This window comes from Epinephelus moara, chromosome 8 (genome assembly GCF_006386435.1).
Source record: "Epinephelus moara isolate mb chromosome 8, YSFRI_EMoa_1.0, whole genome shotgun sequence".
Classification (NCBI taxonomy): Eukaryota; Metazoa; Chordata; class Actinopteri; order Perciformes; family Serranidae; genus Epinephelus; species Epinephelus moara.
The window spans coordinates 1,683,589-1,711,440 of record NC_065513.1 but is presented as its reverse complement, the minus strand read 5'-3'; the positions used below and the strand labels follow the sequence as shown (position 1 = coordinate 1,711,440).

At 41.7% G+C, this 27,852-nt stretch overlaps 2 protein-coding genes across 5 annotated transcripts in view; one reads left to right on the top strand and one right to left on the bottom strand.

Annotated features, from left to right (window-relative positions):
* Positions 1-27,852, top strand: part of cacna1ba (calcium channel, voltage-dependent, N type, alpha 1B subunit, a) — a 783,270-nt gene that overhangs the window by 177,238 nt on the left and 578,180 nt on the right. The window contains exons 6-7 of the mRNA XM_050050840.1: positions 12,735-12,887; positions 16,859-17,046. Of these exons, the coding sequence (XP_049906797.1) occupies positions 12,735-12,887; positions 16,859-17,046 (341 nt within the window). The remainder of the gene's footprint in view (positions 1-12,734; positions 12,888-16,858; positions 17,047-27,852) is intronic.
* LOC126393930 (uncharacterized) overlaps positions 21,123-27,852 on the bottom strand; it is a 14,731-nt gene continuing 8,001 nt past the window's right edge. For 2 of the 4 annotated variants that reach the window (XM_050050377.1, XM_050050379.1), the window contains 3 exons: positions 24,342-24,994; positions 21,659-21,835; positions 21,123-21,472 (listed from right to left, as the gene is read on the bottom strand). The gene's annotated coding sequence lies outside the window, so the exon portion shown is untranslated. The other 2 variants (XM_050050378.1, XM_050050380.1) reach the window with 2 other exon arrangements.

Sequence of the window (27,852 nt, the reverse complement as noted above, 5' to 3'; positions counted from 1 at the left end):
AGCTGCCACTAACCTCTACAGACAATCCCTCCTGCTTTCCTATTGCCCCAACTACTGGGCTAGTCTCTACTGTCCCACAATCTCCCACCTTCATACCCGTAGTAATGAACAACAGACATCACAAACATCAAAACCACACAACCCACAATTTCCGGTATCTGCAACCACTGTCACAATCACAATCTGTCTGCAAAGCTGGTCCCAAGTCTCTTAAGCTGGCATTGTTGAATGCTCGCTCGATCAACAACAAATCATTCACGCTGAATGATTTTTTCATCGCTAGAGATTTAGATTTCATGTTTTTCACCGAGACCTGGCAAAGGGATGAAGATTATGTGTCCATGAAGGAGCTATGCCCGCCTGATTGCGCATTCATATGTGCCCCAAGGACCACTGGCCGCGGTGGTGGCCTTGCTTTGTTGTACAAAGACAGTTTCTCCTCGAGGAGAGTGAATTGTGGAACTTTTACCTCATTTGAACTGCTTATTTCTAAAGTTGGCCGCTCTAACCCGTTTTATTGTATTTTAATTTATCGCCCTCCTGGTATTAATGGCGCCTTTCTGGCTGAATTCAGTGACTTTTTGGCTTCCATCACTAAATTTCAAAGAATTTTAATGCTTGGGGATTTTAATGTGCCTGTAAATGACACCACAAACTCCTTTGCTAATAATTTTATAAATCTCACCGAATCTTTTCATTTTGTGCAACATGTCAATGGCCCGACACACATTAAGGGAAACACGCTGGACCTTGTTTTTACACTTGGTTTGGACATTGATTGTATCGTCTCTGAGGAGCTGCCCGTCACTGATCACAACTGCATCCTGTTTAATTTGTCTATTATTTCTGATTGTTCAACCAGCAAGCGTACAAAACTCACCCGTATGTTAAATAACCTCTCTGCTGAGAAATTCTCATTCGCTTTTAACAGTGTGGCGCAGCCTGTTAGTATTAATGTTGACGTTGACTCCCAAGTTTTAACTTTTAACTCACACTGCTCTGCTATTCTTGATAAGATTGCTCCTTTAAAGCCTCGAACTATCCCCGCAGCTAATCCCACTCCCTGGCTGAACGACGACATCCGCTGCCTTCGTCGTAAATGTCGGAGAGCTGAGCGCTTGTGGAAATCAAGCAAGCTTCATGTACATCGTCTTTATTTTAAAGAACTGTTAGCTGAATTCAATTCTGTTGTTAGGGTAGCCAGAGCCTCTTATTTTAAAAATCTCATCATCTCCAACAAGAGAAATCCCAGGGTCATTTTTGACACTATAAGTAGCATTACTGGTGCGCAACCGCCTGCTCTACCTGTGTCCTCTGATGAGGACTGTAGCAATTTTTTAATGTATTTTGTGAATAAGGTTGCCAGTGTCAAGGCCAGTATAACACCCTCCTCCTCCTCCCTTCCTGATCCTCCCAAACAACAGTCAATTATTGACAATTTCTCACCTGTCTCCTTACAAGACTTAGCAGATCTTGTGTGCACTATGAAGATCTCTTCTAGTCCGCTGGATATCCTGCCCACAACTTTGCTGAAAAATGTTTTCAGCACTATTGGTCCATCTCTGCTCTCCATAATCAATAGCTCACTGGTTTCTGGTCGTGTCCCGTCCCATTTCAAGCAAGCGGTTGTTCAGCCGCTTCTCAAAAAGCCCAATCTGGACCCCGATGTTCTTAGTAACTACCGGCCCATTTCCAAGCTGCCCTTTGTATCTAAGATTCTAGAAAAAGCAGTTGCAAACCAGTTAGTGACAGCGTTGAACAGTTACAATATCTTAGATAAATTTCAGTCCGGTTATCGTCAGTTACATTCCACAGAAACTGCTCTTCTCAGGGTCTCCAATGACATCATGATGGCCTCCGATGCCGGTAAATCCACTATCCTGGTTCTGCTTGATCTCAGTGCAGCCTTTGACACTGTTGATCACCACATCCTTTTAGACAGGCTGAGGGACAGGGTAGGAATCTCAGGGACCGCTCTTCATTGGTTTAAATCCTATCTGTCTGATCGATCCTTTTCTGTGGCTGTTGGCCCTCATAAATCAGAGTTTGCCCCCCTTTCTTGCGGGGTGCCCCAAGGTTCAGTGCTTGGGCCTATCCTCTTTACGCTATACATGCTCCCTCTCAGAGATGTCATCAGCAATTTTGAAGGTATCTCATACCATATGTATGCAGATGACCTCCAGTTATATTTTTCTTTTAACCCTGATAGGACCGATGGAATTGACTCACTGTACGATTGTATGAATGTAATTAAGGACTGGATGTCTTCTAACTCCCTTCAGTTGAACGCAGCTAAAACTGAGATTTTAATTATTGCACCTGATGCCTCAGCATCTAAAGTGGCCAGCTGCTTAGGGTCCCTCAGTGCAAATGTGCGCCCCAAGTTGAGAAACCTTGGGGTCACATTTGATCAGGCCATGCTCTTCGATGACCACATCAAAACTGTCACTCGCTCCTGCTTTTTCCACCTCAAAAACATTTCCAAACTCAGATCCATGTTAACTTATTCCGAGCTAGAAATGATCATCCATGCTTTTATTTCCTCACGTCTGGATTACTGTAATTCTCTTTTCACCTGTCTCAATAAAACTTCATTAGACCGCCTCCAACTAGTCCAGAACGCTGCCGCCAGGCTTCTGTCCAGATCTCATAAGTTCACTCACATCACTCCAGTCCTGGCATCCCTGCACTGGCTCCCTGTTAATTTCAGGATCCAGCACAAGATTCTAACCATCACTTACAGAGCCCTCCATGGTCAAGCACCTGCATACTTGACGGATCTGGTGTCCTTCCACTGTCCTGTCAGGTCACTGCGGTCCGCTGAAGGCCACCTACTTACTGTCCCTCACACAAGATTAAAGACTTTAAGGCTGTTGCACCGAAATGGGGGAATGCACTACCTCATGAACTGAGAGCGGCCACTTCCGTGGACATTTTTAAAAAGCAGTTAAAAACACATCTGTTTAGGCTTGCGTTCCATTAATTGTCCATTGTATCATCTCTGTATTTTGCTGCACTTTTTATTTGTTTTTGTGTATTTTGCATTGTTTCTGTTATTGTATTTTTTGTATTTTATCTTGTGAAGCACTTTGTGAGTCCTCTCTGTGAAAAGTGCTATATAAATAAATTTACTTACTTACTTACTTACTTACTGTCTGTCTCCGAGGAAGGCGCCGTTTCCAGTGGTAGCTTTCTCCGCGGTCCCTGTTGTTTCTTCTTCTTGACCTCTTGCTTAGTATTCTTGGTCAAGGTCACTGTGAATTTCCCTTGCAATTGGCCCTCCATTTCCATGGCTTTTGGATCCACTAGTGGATATTGTCCTATTATTGGCTGTGTTGACTCCTGCAGGTATGGGGGCGGTGGTGGTGTGGGTAGGGGTGGCGCTGTAGGCATAACTTCTTCTTGATCCTGGTGTTCTTTTTTCTTTTCCTCCAGCTGCACCATCTGTTTTCTTCCCCCTGCTTGTCTGAACCATCCCAACACTTCCCTCTCCTTAGCTCTCTTGTTCTTTTTCTTATAGCTGGCTTTGGTGTCTCTGGCTTCAGTGTGTCTCAATTCTGACTCTCCTTCATCACAGCACGCTAGATTGAAAGTACCTTCCATAGGCCAGCGATTTTTCCCTGATGTTCTTTTGTGCCATTTGCTCACACAACGTTGGATGCGTTTGACTCGACTTGGGTGTTGCCGCATTACTACCTCCACTGGGGTTAAGACCCCTTTTTCCATCTTTACCTGTTTGGCTCCCATGAAGCCTTGTTTGGCTTCACTGGTTCTTGGGATCTCTGACTGTTCGTCTGTTTCTTTTGTGCGTATCAGTACTATGATCTTCCCTACTGTTATGGCAGTTTTATATTTCTTTTCTCTATACGGGTTGTACTCTAATTTGTGTGACCTGTCCCCTTGGGAGATTTGGGTTAGACACCCAAATTTCCCTGTCTCCCACTCAACTTTTCTGGGCACAACAACAATCTGCAGCCGTGGAGCGTATCCCACCCCGTCTGCTTGGCCTTGTATTCTTATCTGGTGCAGAGGAAGTGAAGCTACTGGTCCGTTCTTATAATTATCACACAAGCTCTGCAATAGTGGGTTTAGTGAGTAAGGAACCCACAGTCTGCGCAAAATCACTTCCCACGGGGCACCTGGAAACTCTTCTTTTACTTTTTTCAAATTAGTGAATTTAGTGATTTGCCAGAGTTTTTGTTTAATCTCTTGCTCGTCTTGCCAATGCTCTGCCCCCTCGTTATCTACGTAGGTTCGCTCCAACCAAAAGTGTGTGCGTATCCCCCTGTATTCTACAGAACCCTCTGTACTGCAGTGTTCTTCTTCCCAAATCTCGTCTCCACTGTCGTCTCCCTCTTCCATCTGTTTTTAGGTGCTCTTTATTTAGTCTCTGATCTCACCTCTTTAAATTTTATTACAACGGTGAAGTTTATATACTTAATTTATTGGTCAGGTCTTTTCTACTGTCTCTATTTCTCGCCCCCCTCCTTCATGTCTGTTAGGTCAATCGTCCAGTAGTTTATCAGTCTTTTCACATTCACATTTTTATTCAACACTTTACTGTATTTACAACAACTCTATATGTTACACTTAGATATGTTACAATTTTACACTTTGATCGATCTGCTGACTGTTCTCTTTATCTTTTAACTCTTTAGCATTCTGCCCGTGCAGTCCTGCCCTCCCGACACAACACTCCCGCCCTTACAAGCTTAATGGAGTGTTGGCAAGGTAGACAGCGGTATCCACAGATATGCTTTTTATGTATTTAACTCTTTATCTTCTCTTTTATCTTCTTGGCATTCCGTCCTCGCAGACCTGCCGTCCGACACAACACTCCTGCCCCTACAGGCTTAAAGGAGTGCCGGCAAGATAGGCAGCGGTAACCACGGATATGCTTTTATGTATCTCTTCTCTTTTTCTTACTCTTTTTAACTCTTTACCGGTTATTTTTCTCTTCCCTGTATAACTCTTCAGGTTCCTTCTTCTCTTGTGCACTTCTTATTCTTGTTTGTCTTCTTAATACCTTAAATACTTTAACTACCTTACTGCTTGTACTACATTTGTTACCATACATTCAGCACACACACATTCACTCTTTCCGTTCCAAAATCACACTTATTGTAGCAGACTCAACTGCCTCCAGTGATGTCAGTTGTATCTCAGTGATATCCTTAATTATCTTGCAATCAATCAGCACATCATAATTAGGTTCTTTAGGGGAGGGAAATTTGCCAAATACCTTTGACCTGGGCGGCCCCAGCACTGCACCCCAGACACACCCGGTTTAGGCAGAAAAAAGCTCTGCTTACCTTATTTGGTGGCCACCTGTATGTCTGGCGTGCAGCCCAGTGCTCCTGGTCTCCGGCTCTGATTTCCTTTCCCTCCTGGCTGGCTCACCACTTGATGAAGCAAAAATCGGTGCCTGGAATAGGGCCAGATGGCTCCCGACCTCGTCCTCACCTTCTCTTCAAATCGTCCTCTGTGTTAATTTAGTATCTTAGGTTCGGTTGGCTGGTACTCAGAGAAACACTGGAGACCAATAGAATCTGGCACAATCGAGTTTAATGTGTTCACAAGCTTCAACACATACAACTCATGAGTCAGGCTCCGGAGCAAGACTGAAGACTCGTTTTCTGAGCTCTCCCTTTTATGCTGGTGAAGATTCGAGAGAATCTCCACCCTTTTCCTTTAGCCCTTCCTACCCGAGCCCAAACCTATTGGTGGCAGGCCTTTTTGCCTTTGTTCAGACATGCCCGAACATGCCCGGGCATGTCTTAATGCTGTAATCTTTTTCCCCCGGCCTGGAAATCCCCAAACTCTCCCACCATTAGGTTTGAACTCGGGTTCACACTATTTTTTTTAAAAACATATGGAACTTGGGGACTATTTCTATAAGGTTCCCTGTGCCTTCATGCAATATAAACCTTAGAGTGTGTGTGTGTCTATTATTGCACTTCCAGGCAGTACATGGTATGGTATGTGTGTGTGTTTTCAATATATGAATACAAAACTTGTGTAAAAGTGTTTTGCCATACATGGATCCATAAAAACATTATTATATGAATTTCAACCTTAATCAACTTTACTGATTAATGATTAATGATTAATGATTAAATTTTACACTACATTAGTTAGTCCATGGTTCCAACAATCACCAATTCGGCACCTGCGCTCTCTCATTGGCTGGGGAAATCTCCGCCCAGAAGCGGTCTGGGCTCACAAAAACATCAAAATACAGTTAAAGGGCAGGAGCTCTGCAAACAGAGTCACCACCACACATGAGTAGAAGCCCATAGGTGGTGATTAAGCAGGATTTCATTTGTATATGTCTATATTTTGTTTTGTTTGAAAATCCTCCAGATCCTACCTTTAATGCTGTGAATGGACTTCCTATTCACATAGTCTCCTTCATTTTGAGAAGGAGCAATGATGAGAATGTGGGTTCCATCAATGCACCCTATCACACCGGGAAATCCTAAAAGCAATTAAAATGACTAATCTCAGTCTGAAGTTGCAGCACCATGTCATTAACTGAATATGATTTATAATCATAAATTTTAACTGATTTCTACATCAGCAATCCTGTGGAACTCCTCCTTGATGACCCTCACAGGTTTATGTCCAGGGAACACAACAAAAGAGCTTAATAGACGTTTCAGAGCTAGGGACACTTTTCTCACGGCTCTGCAGACAATGGCCTTACTGATATTTTCTGCTTCTCCGATATTATACAGAAAACTCCCGTTTGCAAAAAAACAAAGAGCAACACAAAGAATCTGGGTAGATGAAAGTGCACGTCCACAGTTGGTGACGTTGGTTATGTCATGACAGATGAGGTTATGGATATAAATGATGGACTGTGATGTGAAATGGTACTGTTCAAAAAGAAAATGTTCTGGAAATGATTATACGTCAATTCTGGGCCTGTGAATAATCTCCCGACGAATGCGTAACTCCCTCCTCAGTAACACTGCCTCTTCGTCCACAGGGTCCTCCAAGAACGGACATGCCATGGTCAAAAAAAGTAGATTTAGAACTAAAACACACTTTAGGATCCGACTTTACCTTGAGGACAGATGATCAAACTCGCTGAAACCCGCGCGACACTAAACGAATGAATGAATGAATCACACTGTGTGTGGCGTAAGAGGGAGGAGACAGCTAGAAACTTGAGGTTCATTGAAGAAAACCTGCTCCCGTTAGGTTCACAGAGTCAGTTGCCATAGTAACTGACACAGAGCTTCAGTTACCTCTCTTTCTGAAACCGGCTGGAGTTACTCCACTTTCTCTGGTTTAAGTTACCCCCCTTTCTGAAACGGAAAACCCAGAGTTTCCCTCATTTCAGGGTTAACAGACTCAGAGTTTTCACTAAACCTGATTTGTGAAACAGATCAGCTGCCATGTGTCAGCTCAGCTGCCTGTTCCACCAGTAGTGGTGGACTGACCTCTGGTGGCACGGGAAGGACACTACATACAATGGGTTTAATAGACAGGAGTGCCTGTGTTTTTGATGGCATTGAAAATCATGCTGGCGGAATTTCTAATTACCCTGGTATACCATAAGACCATAATATTGCTTAAGCCTACTCACCATGCCATTGCAATTGCAATAAAAGTCCATCAAGCAAAAAGCCAGTAAGAATCATTTATGAATGTAGCCTAATCTGCACAGACAATGAAAATAAGACTGCAGTTCATTCAGGTAGGCTAACTTAGGCTGCACCAAAGCAACAAATAATAATAATAATAATAACAATAATAATAATACATTTTATTTGTATAGCGCTTTTCAAAACACTCAAAGACATTTTACAAAAACAAGAAAAAAACAAAATTAAAACAACATAAGAGCAGTACAACACAGTTAAGAGCAAGAATGGGGATTGAATGCAAGCCTGAACAGGTGGGTTTTGAGCAAACATTTGAAGGAGTTTAAGTCTGTACAGTTACGGTTGTGTTGGGGGAGAGAGTTCCAGAGGGAGGGGGCAGCAGTGGAGAAGGATTTGTCCCCCCAGGTTTTGTGCTTGGTCCTGTGTGGTAGAGAGAGGAGATTTGCATCAGAGGAACGGAGACTGCGGGAGGGGATGTGACGGTGCAACAGGTCAGTGAGGTAAGATTGGGCCAGGTTATGGACGAGTAATCTAATCGCAATCGCAATCGCGATGTCAGGCTGTGCGAATACATAACCGCATAAAAGGCTGTGATTTGCGATTTAATGTAAATAAATGTTAACGTATGTGCCTGTGAACATGACTACCTGTCCTGTAGTAGTGTTGTGTCATTCGCAAACGAATTGTTCAAAAGAACGAATCTGTTGAGTGAACGTACTGAACTGAATCACTTCCGGAACTGATTCGTTCATTTCTCAGTTCAGTTGAGTTTAGCAGCGAGCATGCAGGCCAGGAGTGGAACTGCTGATTCGGTCCGTGTGTACGATGAATCACTCCCGAGTCACGAGGCAGCCAGGGTGCAGGGAGGGACTGCTTACCGCATGACGAATCACTCGGTGAACGAATCACTCAGTGAACGATGTAACCTTGATTCCTAAGTGATTCAAATCATTTCTTCTCAGTGATACACTTTCATAGGGACTGTTTTCTCCAAGCTAACGGCTAATGTAGCCAGGAGTCAAGCCACATGAACACAATCACACACCTCCCCATTGTTTTAACAGACTTAGTTTCCAGTTAAACAAATTTAAAACATTAGGCTAGCCAGTAATGAGACTCACCAGTGCAGGGCAGACGCAGCAGCAGCAACGAAGAGAGACTGAGTCGGACTACGCAGTACACAGTCAGGGCAGTCAGGTGAACGAATCTTTTGAACGAATCTTTTTAATGAACTGATTCTAGTGATTAAGTAACATCTAAAGAATTACTTTGCCCATCACTATCCTGTAGTGTGTGGAGTTTGTTGACATCATGCCCACAAGCTATCCTGGTGTGTGCAGCACGTATGGCCAGGTGACCACCCGGCGTGCAGCAGTGACAAACAGGCTGAGTTGGTGGCGAAAAGACCCCAACGTCTATTATATGGCGATACTTTGGATTCAGGTACGGTGACGTTGAACAGAAAGATGTGCTGTGTAAAAGTTTAAACGTTAAAGTCGGCACATCCCACGGCAACACGACCAATCTATGTCAACACTTGAGACAGCACAGAGAAAAGTATGAGATCTTTTCTCATAATTACGAGATCAGGATCTCGTTATTACGAGATAAGGTGTCTAATTTTTTTTTATCCAGTGAATGCAATGCGCTTCCGTAAATAACTCCTGTAAGCTCGTCAGTTCTTTTCCTGCAGAGTTTGCAGCATCCCGGTGTCTTCAGCCGCAGTCAGAGAAGTGAGGGCACGTGAGGGCGTGTTGGGGCACGTCAAGGATGAACAAGGTTAAAGGTCATCATGTAACTGATGGCAGCCAGGTCATTTTATTTAGCTAAATTATGATTAATTATTATTAATTGTTAAATGTTATTGTTAAAGGGCACAGGCAGGCCTACACACACACACACACACACACACACACACACACACACACGCACTAAAAAAAAAAAAATGCCTTGACAAAAGGGCACTTGCCCATCAAGGGGCAAAGGGGCAGGTGCTCGAGCACCCTCCGCCCCCCCCTCTGCACGTGACTGGAGAGGATCATGCACAGAACCCTGGGGGATGGCTTGGGACAGAGGAGCGGTGGAGGAGGTGCAGTTATTGATATGGATATGATGAGATATGATCTGAACCAGGAGATAACCGTGCCAGTGATGTTGTAACAGGTTTTAAGACGGGACAGGAGGGTGGAGTGGTTAATCAGGTCGAGCATTATGAGGATGTTGAGGTGTCGGCGGAGAGGAGGAGGTTGTTGGTGACTTTGAGAAGAGCTGTTTCAGTGCTGTGTTGTGACCGGAATCTGGACTGAAACGTCTCAAATAGGTCGTTGGAGGTGAGGTGGGTTTTGAGGTGAGTGGCAACAATGCACTCCAGGATTTTTGACAGAAAGGGGAGGTTGGAGATGGGCCGGAAGTTGGTCATGATGTCGGGACTGAGTCTGGGTTTTTTGAGGATAGGGGTGACAGCGGCGAGTTTCAGAGAATCTGGGACTAAGCCGGAGCTGAGGGAGGAACTGATAATTCTGGAGATGAGTGGGGAGATAGAAGGGAGACAGGACTTAACAAGTGAGCAAGGGATTGGGTCGTGAATTGATGTAGAGTTACTCATACCTGTAGTGGCTTTTGTGAGGTCCAGAGGGGTCAATGGGGGAAAGTGTGACAGTGGCAGAACGGAGGTGGGGGGAAGAGCAGTTGGAGGGGTTGGGAAGGGAGGGGAGGTAGTCAGGTTGCTGTAGATGGTGTTAATTTTTGTTTGGAAGAACGACAAGAATGAGTTACTGTAGGGCTGCTCGATTATGGAAAAAATCATAATCATGATTATTTTGGTCGAAATTGAAATCATGATGCAAACAATTATGCGGCACATGTGATGACTTATATTGTTTACACGATGGCATGTCATTTCTGTCTCTACATGGTTGCACGTTTACAATTCTCCTCTGCTCTCTGTATCACGTATGGTGGAGATCGGTCCTGATGCGCACACGCACACACACACACACACACACAGACACGTGCGCGCGCACACACACAGACACACATACACACATACACACACACACACACAGACCAACCTCTCTCGCTCTCCCTCTGCCATTTTCCACACGCTGTTTTTGAAATCTTCCGCGATCACTTGCCCCTCGCATAATTCGTAGTTCACCTACTTCACTGGCTCATGGAGTGAATAGAGATTGCACATTTCGTAGTTCACCTACTTCACTGGCTCATGGAGTGAATAGAGATTGCACATGCGCGGCTTCCGTAGAAGTCAAAATAACATCTCCAGGCATCTGTGACCAAAAATCGTTTACAGTCGATTTCATTAATTTTGAAATCGTTTGACCTCAAAATCGTAATCGCGATCACCAGACGATTAATTGCACAGCCTTAGAATGAGTTGGACTTGTTGAGTGTGAAGGATGTGGAGGTGTTGTCGGTGGGTTTGAGAAGTTTTTTTTATTGTGGAGAAAAGAGTTTTGGGGTTGTTGGAGTCAGAGTGTATGAGATGAGAGTAGTAGGACTGGGCTGTGTTGAGGGCGTTCTTGTAGTGATGGCAGAGACCGGGGGAGTTGGACCAGAGAGTTTGAAGACAAGATGTTCAAATGAGTTAACTGCAGGGATGTAAATGGTGGTTATTTTGATGTCCTTCCACCGAATAGCAGCAACACCACCTCCGCGGCCTTCAGGGCAAGGTTCATCACTGTTTGTGAATCCGGTAGGTGTGGTCTGATTAAGTGAAAAATAGTCGAAGGGTTTGTGCCATGTTTCAGTGATGCAAAGAAAATCCAGGTTATTGTCAGTGATGAATTCATTCAGAATGAGGCTTTTGTTGTTCAGAGATTGTGTGTTGAATAGAGCCAGTTTCAGATGACGTTGCTTTAGGACAGTTTGAGAGGACTGAGGAATGGTAATGGGTAGTAAATTCTGGGCACGTCTGTGAGCAAAGCGAGGCTTGATTAAGTAGGGTCTTTCAGTGATGATTACAGGAATGTTTGTGGGAGGGAAAACTTAATCGATGGAAACATATTGTGAAGGGCTGGCAACTGTAGGATGTTTGGGATTTGACCTGGAGCTGGCAGTATTGGTTAGTGACAGTTGCAGTTGGAGCCTGTATGGGGAGAGGTTGTGGGAGCCAGTACTCGCAGAGTGATCCGTAGAGGAAGAAGAGGAACACACTGAGAAGGGGGTGTGGCATGTAAACAGTCACTGGAGAATACTCTCATAATGGGAAAGAGAAATTCCCTTGAGACAGCGACAAGAGTAAAAAGATTAAAGAGCTGATATTTTATACTTTGTTAATTTGTTAAAAAAAAAAAGAATACATACATAAATAAAAAATCCTTAAGGAACAGCTTGGATGAAGGTAGCTTTTGTCTTAATGTATTGCAGGGCTATTCAATTTTCAAGCATATACACTGGATTGAATTAAATAACTTTAAAGGACTGTGCACTGTGCACTTTGCTGCTCTGTTATCTAGAAAACTGGAAATATTGGATCATGACTCAGTATCGACAGATATTCGGATGAGAATCAGGGGTAAAAAATCTTGATCAGGGATCTCATTTATAATCACTGCGTAAACATAAAAATGAGGCCTGAAAGAGGTTTACGCCACTTCCCACCCAAAAGATGTGATCTATAAAAACAAGCTTGATGGGAGAAATTGCACACCTGTTGAGAAAAGCAGGAATACAGTCTGACACAACAGTGTAGCTACTTCATACTCCAACACCATCATTAAGTTTGCCGACCTGACAGTCCTGGGCAGTCTATACCGACTCAGTGGTGAGACAAGAAAGGCAGAGACTGTTTTACCTGAGATGCTTGAGGAAATTTCAGGTATCCCCTCAAATTCCTAGGAATTTCCACTCCTGCACCATTCAGAGCATCCTGACGGGAAACATCACTGCCTGGTATGGAAACAGCACTGAACAGGACCGCAAGGCCCTGCAAAGAGTTGTTCAGTCACCTGAACACACATTATAAGTGCTGCTCTACCCTGCAAAAAGGATATTTATACCAGAATATGCAAGAATAAGGCTTCTTCCTGCAGGACACGAAGATATTAAATGAAGACCTGCCTCAGACATTTTTCAAAAACATGTTTCTCTTGTCTGCATCAGGTCTTCAGGTGGTATTGAAGTCCATAATGAAAGCCATGGTACCCCTACTGCAGATTGGCTTGCTGCTCTTCTTTGCCATCCTAATGTTCGCCATCATTGGCCTCGACTTCTACATGGGCAAGTTTCATCGCACCTGTTTCAGAATAGACACAGGTAAGCAAGAGAAGAAACATGGGATAAATAGTAAATTAATCATACCTATTAAATGATAAAGGTTTTTTTAATGGTCCATCCATCCATCCATCCATCCATCCATCCATCCATCCATCCATCCATCCATCCATCCACCCATCCATCCAGCCAGCCAGCCATCCAGCCATCCAGCCACCCATGCATCCACCTACCCACCTGACAGGTGTGGTATATCAAGATGCCGATTAAACAGCATCATTTCTACACAGGTGTACCTTTGGCTGGTCACAGTAAAAGGCCACTCTAACATCTCCTGTTAGAACTCAATGCCACTGATGTCACAAGTTTTGAGGGATTATTCCATTGTCATGCTGACTGTAGGAATGCCCATCAGAGCTGTTGGCCATTGAATGTTCATTACAGTACCATAAGCTATCTCCAATTTAGTTTCTGAGAATTTAGCAGTACATCCAACCAGTCTAGTTACCTCCACATCTGGCTTCCAGCCACTGACATGAGGTTTTTGACAGTTTGTCCAGAAATTCTTTGATTGTGAAAAACCAGCTGTTTAATCAGGTGTCTGGGAGGCTGGTCTCAGATGATCTTGCAGGTGAAGACACTGGATGTGAAAGCCCTGGGCTGGAATGGTAATATGTGATCTGCAGTTGTGAGGCTGGTTGGATGTACTGCCATATTCTTAGAAATGACACAGCGCACTCCCTCAAAACATGCAATGTCTGTGGCATTGTGTTGTGTGGTAAAACCGCACGTTTAGAGCGGCCTTTTATTGTGACACATTTGTCTCAGCATGCCTGCAGCAGAGCGCATGCATTATAATCAGCTGAAACTGCTACACTAAACATGGATACCACATTGCCCATGCAGGCATGGCTTGGCTCCTCTTTATTTTCAGATGGCTGGTCAATTTTTTTTCTCTGTGTGCAGCTCCACAGCCCTCCAACAGGTCAAAACTTACATAGAACCATGTAAAAAAAAAATATAGGAAAAAATAAATAAATAAAATTATGTGTATATATATATATATATATATATATATATAGGCTATATATATATATATATATATATATATATATATAATTTTCCAGAGCCAANATATATATATATATAGGCTATATATATATATATATATATATATATATATATATAATTTTACCAGAGCCAATGCGACACAGCAGAGCAACTTTCTAGGTGTTTTTACATTTTACAGCAATCAAATCAATACATCCTCCTGTTAATATAGCCTATGCTTTCAAACCCTCCTTAACCAACTGCATTGTCACTTTGGCACAAGTTAATACACACACAGTTTGCAGCTGGCAGCAACCACACACTATTAAGATAGAGTCTGTTTAGCAGGTAAAAAAAAACCTGTTCCAGATGTAACACGCCATGTAGGCGGATTATGTGCTCTATGTATTTTGGCTGTTATAGTAATAATAACGCTGTTTAATCAGCATCTCTGCCACACCAGTCAGGTGGATGGATTATGGGTCATGTTAGCAAATTCAAATTCACAAACACAGATTTAAGCAAATTTGTCAACAAAGAGAGAACTAAGAGAACTTGTGTGCATTAAAAAAGTAGCCTATTACATCGTAAATGCTATATCGTAGGCAACTGGACTTGCTTGCGTTTCTTGAAGACTTGCTTGCGTTTCTTGAAGATGTTTCGCCTCTCATCCAAGAAGCTTCTTCAGTTCTAAATGACTTGTACAAAGTTGCAGGCTATAAACCCTGTGTGGGTGGGAACCCTTGCAGAGTCGTAGGGGTCGCGTGAACTCTTAGTTTCAGAGTCGTTAAGGTCACAATGTGAGTCGTTGACCCACCTGGTCACCATGTGAGTCGTTAGGGTCAGGTGGGACAAGAGGTGAATGGGTGTGAAGTCATCTGGGGAGGGATCCTAAGACTGCATTGTAGGTGGGTGATAAGTAGTGTTGTAAGCCACCCCCTCTGTTTAACGATGGTCATTCCAACTTGTTGTAGATGGCTTCTTTTACTCCTCTTTCAAACCATCTTTCCTCCCTGGCCAAGATGTGCACATTGCTGTCCTCAAAGGAGTGTCCCTTCTCCTGTAGATGTAAGTGGACAGCCGAGTCTTTACCCGAGGTGCTGGCTCTCCTGTGCTGTGCCATGCGCTTGTGGAGTGGTTGTTTTGTCTCCCCTATGTATAAATCTGTGCATTCCTGGTTGCACTGAACTACATACACTACATTACTCTGCTTATGTCTGGGTATTTTGTCCTTGGGGTGGACAAGTTTCTGTCTCAGTGTGTTGCTGGGTTTAAAGTGCACAGGGATGTGGTGTTTGTTGAAAATCCTCCTGAGTTTCTCAGACACTCCTGCGACATAAGGAATGACAATGTTGTTATGTTTTTGTGTCTTTTTGAGGTTTTTGCAAAGGCCCAGTTGGGATAGCCACAAGTTTGAAGTGCTTCCCTGATGTGTTTATGTTCCTTCACTTTCCCCTCTGTTCTAGTGGGCACGTTTTCAGCCCAACTTGTGCTCCAGGGGGTGGTGAGAGTCAAACAGCAGGTATTGGTCCGTGTGTGTAGGTTTTCTGTACACCTTGATGTTTAGGTTCCTCGTACTTCGTACAAGTCATTTAGAACTGAAGAAGCTTCTTGAATGAGAGGTGAAACGTCTAGTTTTAGTCTTAGTCTTAGTCCAGTTGCCTAGGATATTGCACTTACGATGACCTGGATGACTGAGAATCTTCACTGAGAAGTAGCCTATTACATATTCTTTTTTTTCAACTCATGAAACATGGGAGGTAAAACAAGTGTTGCATTTATATTTGTGTTCAGTACATACTGTATATATATTATATATCTCAAATCAAGTCAGTTTAATTTGTGTACCTCTTAATAACAACTTTGTCTCAAAGGCCTATGTACAACAAACACACTTAGACCATTGATGTATATAGGAAGCAATAGAAGATGGACCCCTCTGTTGACAGACATGCAATAGATGTATGTACAAAGTAGACAGAAATTACTATAGTGAAATGACACTGTGAAGAAACAAAATGACATCATCAGGTAAATAATGTGCAAAGACAATGTATGTTGAGTAGAATTTAAAGGTAAGTGTAAAGTTTACAACAGCAACGAAGAGCCAGCATTGGTAAGTCACTGTGGATAAAAACAGGAAATTACATCATGTGTACTAATATTGCCATTTGTGTATGATTGTAGTGGAACCCAGATATTATGCATCAAGGCCCAGACACACAACTGACATAAAACAACTAACTGCAACAAAAGTTACTGCAGTGTTGCCTCACATTGCCTGTGTCTCGGCCAAATATTTTCACATTAACACACTGCAAAGACTACAACTGACAGTCAACCAGCATGTTTGTTCTGTGTCTGCATGAGCAGAAATAACTCTTCACACCAGCAGGTGGCGGTCGTCTGTTTTGATCATTAAAAAAAAGGGAAACTGAAAGACTGACATGACAGATTCAAGATGCTACTTAGCCAGTTAGCACATTAAGAACACAACCTGATGTTGAATGAACAAATGTTATTCACTGTGCACTGACAAACAATAACAAACAATTGTGAAGTGTTTCTGTTAAAGAGTTTAATGGCTAAAGAAAAAGCTCACCTAATATAACAAGTTTGTTCTGACCTCACTCCCTCCTGACTGTAGCTGTTTGTTTACTTTTCTCAGTTCTGTTTGTCTTCTCGTGCGCTGTGCTGAACTGCTAATCAGAGTGATTTCATTTATTGACAGACTCCACCGTCTCCAATGGCGACCACAAAAGCTAGGGCAATGGACAAACATTGACCGACAGCTGACTGTCAGCTTGGTGTGTCAGGGCCCTTAGATGGCATGTTTATCTGTATCTACAACAAAATGTACTTTTACATAATACATCCCCAGCCTTCTCTAAAAATACCTCAGCATGTTGGTGTAGTTCTGTGTATGTGATGGTGTGTGAGTGTGTGTGTGTTTGTGGTTGCAGACGAGCAAGCAGCAGATTTCCCCTGTGGCCTGGAGGCTCCAGCAAGAACCTGTGCCAATGGTACCGCCTGCAGGGAGTACTGGACCGGACCTAACTTTGGCATCACCAACTTTGACAATATCCTCTTCGCTGTTCTCACCGTTTTCCAGTGCATCACCATGGAGGGATGGGTGGACATTCTCTACAATGTAAGTCCACTTACAAGAAACACATCTGTTTCTATAACACAATGTCTTCTCGGGGCTGGGGTAGGCAACCTGCAGCTCCAGAGCCACATGCGGCCCTTTAGCCCCTCTTTAGCGGCTCCCTGTAGCTTTGTATATATACATAAGATATATGGAAATGAATAACATTCACAAGTATATGGAAATGAATAAAAAAAAAATTGAAGTGTTGTAGACTAAAAGTAATTATCACACTCTCTAACTGTAAAAATGTACAGCCTGTACATCGTATAAAAACTATGTTTTAACATTTCATCAGCTAAAATGTGCATCATACATCTTCAGTTTGGCGCCTTTTTCTCTACATTTTGCCAAACCTCCATTGCATTGGGGAGTCATGAGTCTCCTTAGGTAGCCTAGTTATGAAGTACAAATCCAAAGACGGAGAAGTCTCAGAGTAAAACAGAGAATTTAATAAATTTGTTAGCTTTCACTGCCAACGCTGCAAAGTTAAATTACCCAGTAATCATAAATAGCCCACTGCAGAGTAGTTACCTTGTGATAAACATATTAATGAATGCTCATTTAGACCTATAAGCAATGAACACTTGATAGGCTATGCTACCTTCATTATAAGAATGTTCTTATAGATTTCTGTGTGTTTGTTTGTTGTCCAAAAATGATTCCTTTGATGGCTCTCTGATTGGCTGGGGGGCCAGATTTGTCAGCATGATTAAGAATGGGGATGCCATCTCTCCAATAGCTAGCAAGATAACTACATTTATTATCATACGTACAGATTGTGGGGCTGCTCAACTTAAACAATTCTGAAATCTGCATAAAAATTTAACATAATAAAGGATAAGTTAATTGCTTCTACCAAATGTAGCTTCTGTATCAACGGAAACAGTGCTGACACCACTGTGACAGATTCATCAATTGCTACTTATCGGTTAGGACACAACAAAATAATCCCCAATCCTAAATAGATAATCTAACATCACCATGATGTCAGGTACACTGAATGAAGTGAAACAAAAATGAAATTCAGTCAGGCTACAGTATACCTGGGTTAGGTCTGAATTTGATGCCTGCAACACATTTAAAAAAAATTGGGACAGGGACAACAAAAACTGAGAAAGTTGCGAAATGTTCCAAAAACACCTGTCTTGTAACATTCAGCAGGTAAACACAATAACTGGAAACCGATTAAAGTATCATGATTGGGTATGAAATCTATAATCTTTAATATCATCAAAACATTTAGGGACGTCCCTGCTTATTCCAGCAAGACAGTGAGACACATTCTGCACAGTTACTAGACTGACCTGCTTGCAGTCCAGACCTGACTCCCACTGAACATGTGCGGAACATTATGAAGCACAAAATACAGTAATGGAGACCCGAACTGTTAAGCAACTGAAGTCGTATATCAAGCAAGAATGGGAAAGAATTTCACTCTCAAAACTTCAACAATTAGTGTCCTCAGTTAACACTTACTGAGTATTGTTAAAAGAAAAGGTGATGCACCACAGTGGTAAATATGACCCTGTCCCAACTTTTTGGAACATATTGCAGTCATCAAATTCAGGATGAGTGTATATTTACAAAAAAAAAACAATAAACTTTATCAGTTTGAACATTAACTATCTTGTCTGTGTACTGTATTCAACTGAATATAAGTGGAAAAGGATTTGCAAATCATTGCATAACGTTTTTATTTGGATTTTAAACAGCATCCCAACTTTTTTAGAATTAGGGTTGCATTTTAAATCTCACTAATGATCAATTAAATCACATTTATTGTACCTTTAGCAAGGAGATTTTGGTCTTCAATTGTAGTGCCATTAGCATTACCCAGTGACAATAAATTCCACTACTGTTATGCTTTATCTGCACTGTCTGATGGCTTAAATATTGCCAGGAAACAAATTTTTGAACAAAGTAACTGTGAGGCAATGACTGTAATGGTACCATTGGGTTAAAACTCCACTTTACAGTGACTTAAGTTTTATTTCTATAACCCCCGATAGTGTTTAGTGAAGCTGAAAACTAGTCTGTGGAAAGTATGTCACAAAGAATGTACAGGCTAGTCTGCATTGTTGCTGAGCCACTGCTTTTCGTCCTGACTGCTCCTTCCCGTCCCCGCCTTCCTCCGGGGAATGATTAGAAGCAAGCATAAGAGCCTGCAGAAGATGACTCACACACAGCCACAGCTCCCATTAGGACCACAGCACAGCAGCTTTACTGCTACCAGGAAACAAATCACAGCTCTCTGCCATTTGCATAAAGCCAGGATTATTCCATGCCAAGGAAACAATTATGCAATAGGTTAAATTATTAAACAGCTGTAGTGGGAAAAGAATGTGTGTTTAGCAGTATGAATTTCTCCTGGTAGGGTTAAGAGAGGGTAACAGAAGCACAGAGTATGAGAGGAGGGAAATAGAAAGCGATCAGTAGTAGTTTTGCTGCTGAGAGCAAAGAAAGGCATTCTATGATGTCAAAAATTGTTTTCTCACTGTAACAGTTACACATGAATTGGACACAAGAACATGGATGGCAGGATAAAACTACAAATGAACTATTTTTACCCTTTTGAGAAAGACTAAAAGCAGACTGAGCACAATAGGTGATTTGAGTAACTCAACCCTGACTTAAAGATGACAAATTTTCATCAACATTCATTCAAACACCACTTTACACTGCAGTATTTTTACATTCTTTAACATCCTCTTGAAATAGTAGTTGCCATTTTAAGATTTAGGGTTATATATTAAATCACCACTTCTAAGCAGAAGAGAGAAAATAATGTTGTCTTCAAGGAAAGTTTCTCCTCCTCTGTGCTGCTGCATTACGTCCACAGCTGTCCATACCAAAGAACAGTGTGAAAGTCAAGAGTGCTTACTCCACAGCAAAATCTTCGGACCAAAACATCTGCAGATGTACTGTTCACTGCACAGCACAGTGATGAGCAAAAAAAAAAAATGAAAGACTGCTTGTCTTAAAGCAATCTCAGTGGACTGAGGGGTCTCCGACTGATGATTCCTATCTCCTGCTTTCAGGGGGCAGCCCTATGCTTTAGCAGCTTAAATGTTCCATTGTGTTTGACAGCTAGTCTTTAACTTTGTCTGCAGTTTGGCGCTGAGCAGGAAGTATACAGTTTGTTTATCAGAGCTTTTGCACTGACAATAGCTGCCTACGAGTACTGGAAACCAGGTTGATAAGAGTGGTGAGAGTGAAACACATGGTGCAGCTGCAGATTGGTATGGTTAGAGGATGTTATACTTCCTGGACTGAAGAAAATGTGTACAGCATTATATAAATGTATTTGTAGAGGACAAAGTCACTACAACAGTTTACTACACAAATGTATTCCAAAACATACACAACACCTTTTGCATAGTACGCTGGGATGTCTGATAGCTAAATGCACACCTAAATTATGTTTTTGAGGTTTCAACAAACAAAATAGCTTGTCACTGTAGTAGCAATACAGTACAATTTGTAACACAATGTCTATTAGTCATCATTAGGAGGTATAGGCAGCATGTGAAAAAACATGGGCCATTTAATGTAATGACTCAAAATAGGGCTACAAAATTACAGCCCAAGCAAGAAGCATGTATAATCTTTTTAGTGTGTTCGTGGATGAATGAGGCCATGTAAAGCTGTCTGACCAAAAGGAAATACCGTAAAACTTCAATTAAAAGCCTAATCCCAATTAAATAGCCAGTCCCCTTTACCATTCTGGTGTGGCTACACATTTTGAAAAATAAATGCCTTTCTTAATTAAACAGCGAGTCTGGTTGCCAAGAAGTTCATTTTTATAGAAGCTCATTGGATGTATACAACTAGGTTGTTGGCTACTAGGGGTGTCCCCGACTAAGAATTTTCATAGTCGAATCTGATTTGACAGATTTTTCCTTTAGCCGACTAAACGTCGAATCATGTTGTTTTCCCGCTCGTTGATTAATGAGCTCATTTGTGTCAGTTTCCGCTCCAGAGAAAAGAGCTAAAACACCCAAATAAACAAATTTAATTCTTCAGTTGGCACAATAAGATAATAATAATAAAAGTAAAAGGGTTATTATTTTGTCTTTATTCCTTTCACTTCATCAAGGTATGATGCTCTAGATGAACGCAGATGCGCTGCAGCCTGCAGAACTTGCCATTTCATTCACAAATAAACATCCAAAAACATCATCAAAAGGTTCAGAAACAGTTTTCCTTCTTTCTGTTATGTTAGATACGAACACTGGAATCACAATGCAGATCAAGACAAAAAGGGGTTTATTATAAAAGGGCACAAAAATCAGTTCAGGGGCAGAATTGAGTCAGTGGAGGGGAATGGCAAGGGCAAGACAGTCCGTGGGAGGAGGGGAACAAAAACTGGGGCTGAGGCGTGAGGCTGAGTGTGACTGGCAGGCGGAGGAGTGAAAATGGCAGGGCACTGAAAAAAGAGGCGGAGGAGTGAAAATGGCAGGGCACTGAAAAAAGACAAAAAACAAAAGCAGGTTAGCAAGGCAGAGGTACAAGGTCCGTGATCCAAGAGCAAAAATCCACAGGTCAAAAACAGAGTCAAAAACCGGTGAGCAAAAACACAAGTTGAGAGCGAGAAATTGAGCCAAGTAGTTACCATGAGGGTTTCATCAACGAACTGGCGAAGAATGGAGAGGAGAACCAGGCTTTTATGCTGCAGTGATTGGAGTTGATGCGGTACAGGTGTGCTGATGACAGATGCAGCGCAGGAGTGCAGTGATCAGGAGACTGAAGGGAGCCACGCCCAGCCAGGGAAAACCAAGTGAAGGCAGGACTGAAGGAGGGAGCAAAAAAAAACAAAAAACAAAATACAACAGGACAACAGATTCCCAACACTTTCTGACTTCAAGTTACTTCAATAATCAACTCAGGTTCATACAAGTTCATCCACATGGACCATGCGTCACCGCCCTCAATTGTTTGGCCACGTCGGAAAAAAAGTAGCCAAATAAAAAATCAGAGTCTATCAAGAAAACAATCAGCGGTGAAATTCATTTCAAGACACTTCAGGTAAACGAATAATCCTTCAAAAAAGTTTGATTTAAGAGCACATACCTCCTCCAGAGTGTTTGTTTATGCGCTCCGCCACCATAAATCATCACCACATGATTCCAGAGCGCGGCACCATTACTGCTCACTGCTCCCTCAGGGGATGGGTCAAATGCGGACAACAAATTTCACACACTCAGGTGTGTGACAGTCAGTGGGACTTTAACTTTAACTTTAAATCACCGTAGGCCTCGATGCTGCTCTGATGGTCCTGCAGCGCACTTAGTCACCTCTGCTTATTTGGATCGAGCAACTGGGTGATTTATTCATGCGTAGTAATGATTATGCCTACTGATTAAACGCACGCGGCATTTTCAATTTTTTATTAACAGAAATTAGGCTGATGTTTGTATCAATATAGGCTATATATCATGAATTACTAGAAAACAAATACATTCTATGTCAAATCAAGATGTTCAGCAGCAGTGATCACCCCCATATAGTCAGAATGGTACAGTCTTGTTTCATAATCACATTTTGCGACGATTCGACGGCGGTCGAATCAGACTTCTCCGAATCGAATCACAGAATCATCGACTATTCGGGGTCACCCCTATTGGCTACCCACATAAGCTTACGTTAGTTAGCTGTTTAGTTAGCTGTTTGATTCACCTTTGGACATATTCCTTAAGCCAGTATCCACCCTGAAAGGAATGATATATGATAGTCATCTATATATGCTCAAATTCATTCCCTGCAGCTATTAAACTCTATTAAAACACTGTGAGAAGTGGGTCTGGGTTCCTGAGGAATTATTATTATTATTATTTTTTTTTGTTGGATATACTTTATTAATCCCCGAGGGGAAATTCAATTTTTACACACTTGCCGTCAATTACACACAGTTCCGCACACACACATGCACTAAGTGGAGAGATGTCAGAGTGAGGGGGCTCCCTTGGTCAGGCGCCCCGAGCAGTTGGGGGGGTTCGGTGCCTTGCTCAGGGGTACCTCAGCAGTGCCCAGGAGGTGAACTGACACCTCTCCAGCTACCAGTCCACGCTCCATATTTGGTCCGGACGGGGACTTGAACAGGCGACCCTCCCTTTCCCAACCCAAGTCCCTATGGACTGAGCTACTGCTGCCCCAACACTGGGAGGGTATCCTTGATAAATTACATGATTAATGTCTATCTGTGCAAAACATGGACTGATCCAGTGCAAAATAGTACTGAGAAGGTTAGGCTCTCTAGGATCTACAAAGATGTGCATCCGGCTTGTGACAGGTGTAGCCAACCATCGGCGAGCCACGTACACGTTTTGGTTTTGTCCTGCATTGCAGACGTACTGCATGATGTGAGATCCCTTTTTCAAGTATATATGAGAGCTGGACTTTCCAGATATTCCTGAATGATTGATCATGTATTTTACAGTCATTGCATTGTGATGTGACAGGCAGTTGTCCGATTTTATTATGTTTAGTATTTAGTGTTCATCATGCACTCATTTCCACATATTTTTATATTGTAATTTTATTAGTATGTGTTTTTGTTCTTTGTCTTCTTGTGGGTACTCATTTGGTTTGTAATATATTTCTTGTCTTAGTCCTGTCTGGGTTTTGTACTGTTCTTATTTTACTTACTACTTACATGTTTTGTTGTGCCACCATTGGATTGACCAGTCATAATGCTCTCTGTCTCTGATGCCCTGTCTGTTGAGGCTAGATAATCATAATGAATCGAATTGATATGTTATTCAAAGCCTAATTTTTATACAAGTAATAATTATACTGGTTCAAACAAACAATTTGATCGTATTTCCTATCTTTGCTGAGAAATCGTTTTGTTTAAAAGGAATTAAAGGGTTGTCCTATATAGACGTCTGTCCCAAATATAAGCCTATTGAGTTCAGTGATTTAAGCAAATACTAGCCCGGGCTACTATTTGAAGTTTTATGGTGTAAAGTGCTTTGTTCTTCTGGATTCATAGAAATCAGATATCCTGTGTTTTTGCACTACATTTCATTTGTTTTTCCTTTGGCTCTTTGGCTTTAAATGAAGCAGCCCTCATAGATTTCTATTCCTGAGTCGCAACATCACAGACACACTGGAAACTCTAATTCCATCAAGTGCTTTAGGGGTCAGAGGGAGGAATAGAACTACTTCCTTGAAACTATGCAAAAAACTCCTTCACCCATCAATTGAGAGATCACCCCTTCATCCATCCATAGACAGACCACTTCTTCATCCATACATAGACAGATCGCTCCTTCATTTATCCATAGACACATTACTTCTTCATCCATTGAAGGATTACTCCATTATCCATCCATAGACAGATCACTCCTTCATCCATCCATAGACAGATCACTCCTTCATCCATCCATGGAAAGATCACTCCTTCATCCATCTGTGACCAGACACAGTATTTCAGACCAATGCAATGTCTATAAAAACCTGAGGGTCATTATGGGCCCCAACTTTATACGTGTTGACACAATATAACTTTATAGGTTCGAGAAGAGCAGGTTGACGTGCATTCAGTTCACCATAAAAATGTTTATTTAAAAATAAGATTTTTATTGCTGGAGATCTGAGAAAAGAGAAAAATAACTGTAAGGTTAAGACAAACATTTTTTATTTAACTAAAACGAATAGCTAAAACAATTACTATCTTAAAAGTACAAACCCCAATGTAAAATAGAACACCAGTATTTGTTGGAAGCAAGTAAATAGGCAGGGTTCTTACCACGGGGAGATTCTATTGCAGACGCCAATAATTACCACCATGTGAGCCCACTGTGATCACTAACACTGCAATCTACACTGCAACTCACACTGCAAGGAGAAGCAAATCTACAAAACACTCAAGTGACCACCACCGTTAAGCCTACCACATTGCATGCAAAGGTGAGGATCCCATGTATACTCCCCTCAGCTTGTCCCGCTGCCTATAAAAATATGAAACACAAACAAGGGGTGAATCTCAGTTGTTTCAGGTCACAATGGTGTAAAAGTCATAACTAAATACAGTTATAGAAAGTGTAGCAATTAATTGTCACAATAACAATGTAGAAGTCCTGGACAGTTCACAGTAAAGCTAAGGTTGAATCCAATTCAATATGGTAGCCAAGTTAGGCCAGACGACATAGGTTCAGGCAAAGCAGCAGTCTGGCACTTAGTCTTGCTCACTCTGAGGCCCTGATTAAAGGAGACACTGGGAACATAAGCAGGCTGACTACTCTGGCTCAGACAAGGAGGAGACAATGGCTGAATTCCCTTAGGGATTAAATTATTATATTATTAATGATAGGCATACAGACAACCAAACAATTGCAGTAATCTATGGTCTGTCATTAATAATATAATAATTTAATTCCCTAAGGGATTAAATTATTATATTATTAACTAGAAAAGCACCCAGAGAGTGCAGACCTCCGCCAAGTAGGTGATATTCCCTCCCCCTCTGCATCAGATTTTGCAGCCTGCATCACAATTAGGTTATTTGCAACACTATCATTATTAGGTTATATATGCCTTCACCATGGAGACACTGTGGTGTATTTATTCGTTTTTATTTTGTACCAACACAGAATATAATGTTTTTTTGTATTTTTCACTTTCTTTTTTTCCAAAACAGAACACTAATTTCAACTTTAGAATTACAACAATATTTAGCAAGTAGAACAAGACGTGCTTTCTGGCCACCAGATGGCGCTATTTTCACCGTCTTTATTACCTCCGCCAAGGAGATTATGTTTTCGCCGTTGTTGGTCTGTTTGTCTGTTTGTTTGTTTGTTTGTCTGCAAAATAACTCAAGAAGTTATGAATGGATTTTGATGAAAGTTTCAGGAAAGGTGGATAATGGGACAAGGAAGAGATGATACAATTTTGGTGGTGATTGGTTGAAGCAAAGTTGATAAAATTATCGTCTGACAGCCTCAGCAACAATTCCAATGTCTAATTAAAGCTGCAAGCAGCTGTGATCGGGCCCTCGCTCTCCTGGGCCACCGTGGGGGGCCAGCAACACGCATCACTGAAGCGGTTATGTGAAAACTCAGAGTAAGTTAACCCTGACGTGGTGTGATGTTTCATCTTCCTACTCCAAGAAAACCCCTATGGGGAGGGGTTTTTGAAAATTTCAAGGGGGCGCTATAGAGGCATTTTGTCCCCCCCATGGGCGACGCCCCTATCAGATGTAAGAGCTCGCCATTCTTGACCTGTGTATCAATTTTCATGAGGAGATGAGAACAAAAACAGTTTGAGGATCGCACACAGATATGTCCGTCAGCAGATAAAAAGTTTTTAATGAGGCCTTTCAAGCATTTTTAAAGGACAAAGCGCTTTCGGCCGTCCGGCCTTCATCAGTGTGAGGAGATGAGGCCATTGAAGCCATCAAAAAGCCAAACGTATTTGGTGGCGAGGGCAGCATCATAGCGGCCACACCCCTTGACACAGAGAAAAACCTTTAATAATTTTGATCAGCATGGTCTCAGGGGCTGAGGCTGCCGAGCAACCAGGGGCTGCGGGGAGACCCAGAGCAGGCATGGATTGGTGGTGTAAATGTGGGGCTTACTGGCCACTTTATTAGGTACACCTGTGCAATCTAATACAATCCAATACAACAGCTCTGCCATACATTCTAGGTTTACAAAGCTTTTACATTTTCAGCTTTTGTCAGAAAGGTGATTATTCTACTTTATTATTGAGGTCATAGTGGGTGGTGTTGGTGTACTGGACTGCAATATATTTAAAAGTGTTCCTAATATTTTGTCCCCCTCAACTAGACAAAATTAGGAGGCCACCCCAGTACACCACCACCATTCACTATGACCTCAATAATAAACAAAGTAGAATCACCACTTTCTAGACGATGTCAACAATAACCGAAAATTTATAAGCTTCGGGGAATAAATCATGGTATAGTCGTTCTACTGGATTGCATTAGATTACACAGGTGTACACAAAGTGGCCTGTGACTGTATGTTACATACATACCGTATTTCCTCAAATAGTAGCCGCGGCTACTATTAACAAAAACAATAGTTTGGGACCAGGCTACAAATAGGGGCAGGCTACTATCTGAAGGAGGCTTTCAATAAAAGAAAAAAAAAGAAAAAATCACAGCCAAATTTGAAAATACAAATACTGTATTTTTTTAAATTTAAACAGCAGAAATATTTATGTAAACTTGTCTTTACAGTAAAAATTTATATTTTTAGTTTTTTTTATTTTATTCTATATAGTATTACAAATACAGTACTGTATTATTTACAGTAACAAACTTTACTTTAACAGTAAAAATAGTTTTTGGTGTTTTTGTAAATCACCACTATTTACTATTTACTACACCACAGTGTACTAGTTGTCCTGCCTTGAAACAGTGAATCATCTCATCCTCTGTCCCATCTCCAGCCACCGTGATGCCACACACCTTACAAGACAACATGCCACAAATTAATTTTAAAACTAGGCTACATTCATAATTATGACTTTTTATCTCACAATTTTGATAAGGAATGGCGATTTTTTTTTCCATTACTGGCGAAAATGGGCTTCCATAGATAAAGATGGTTACGATAAAAATATCAGTGCCCCCACCGCTCCCCACCCCCCACGGTACGATACCAGTGAAAGTATCACGGTTCTGAGTAGTATCACGATACCACAGCAAGAATGAGGCAGATGTGCCTTTTGTCATTTATAAAAACATAAATCACTTTTCTATAATACATCACTGATATTTCAAAGGAATAAATTACTTATTGACTTATTCATACTTCAAAAACAGCATCAATAAGTGAT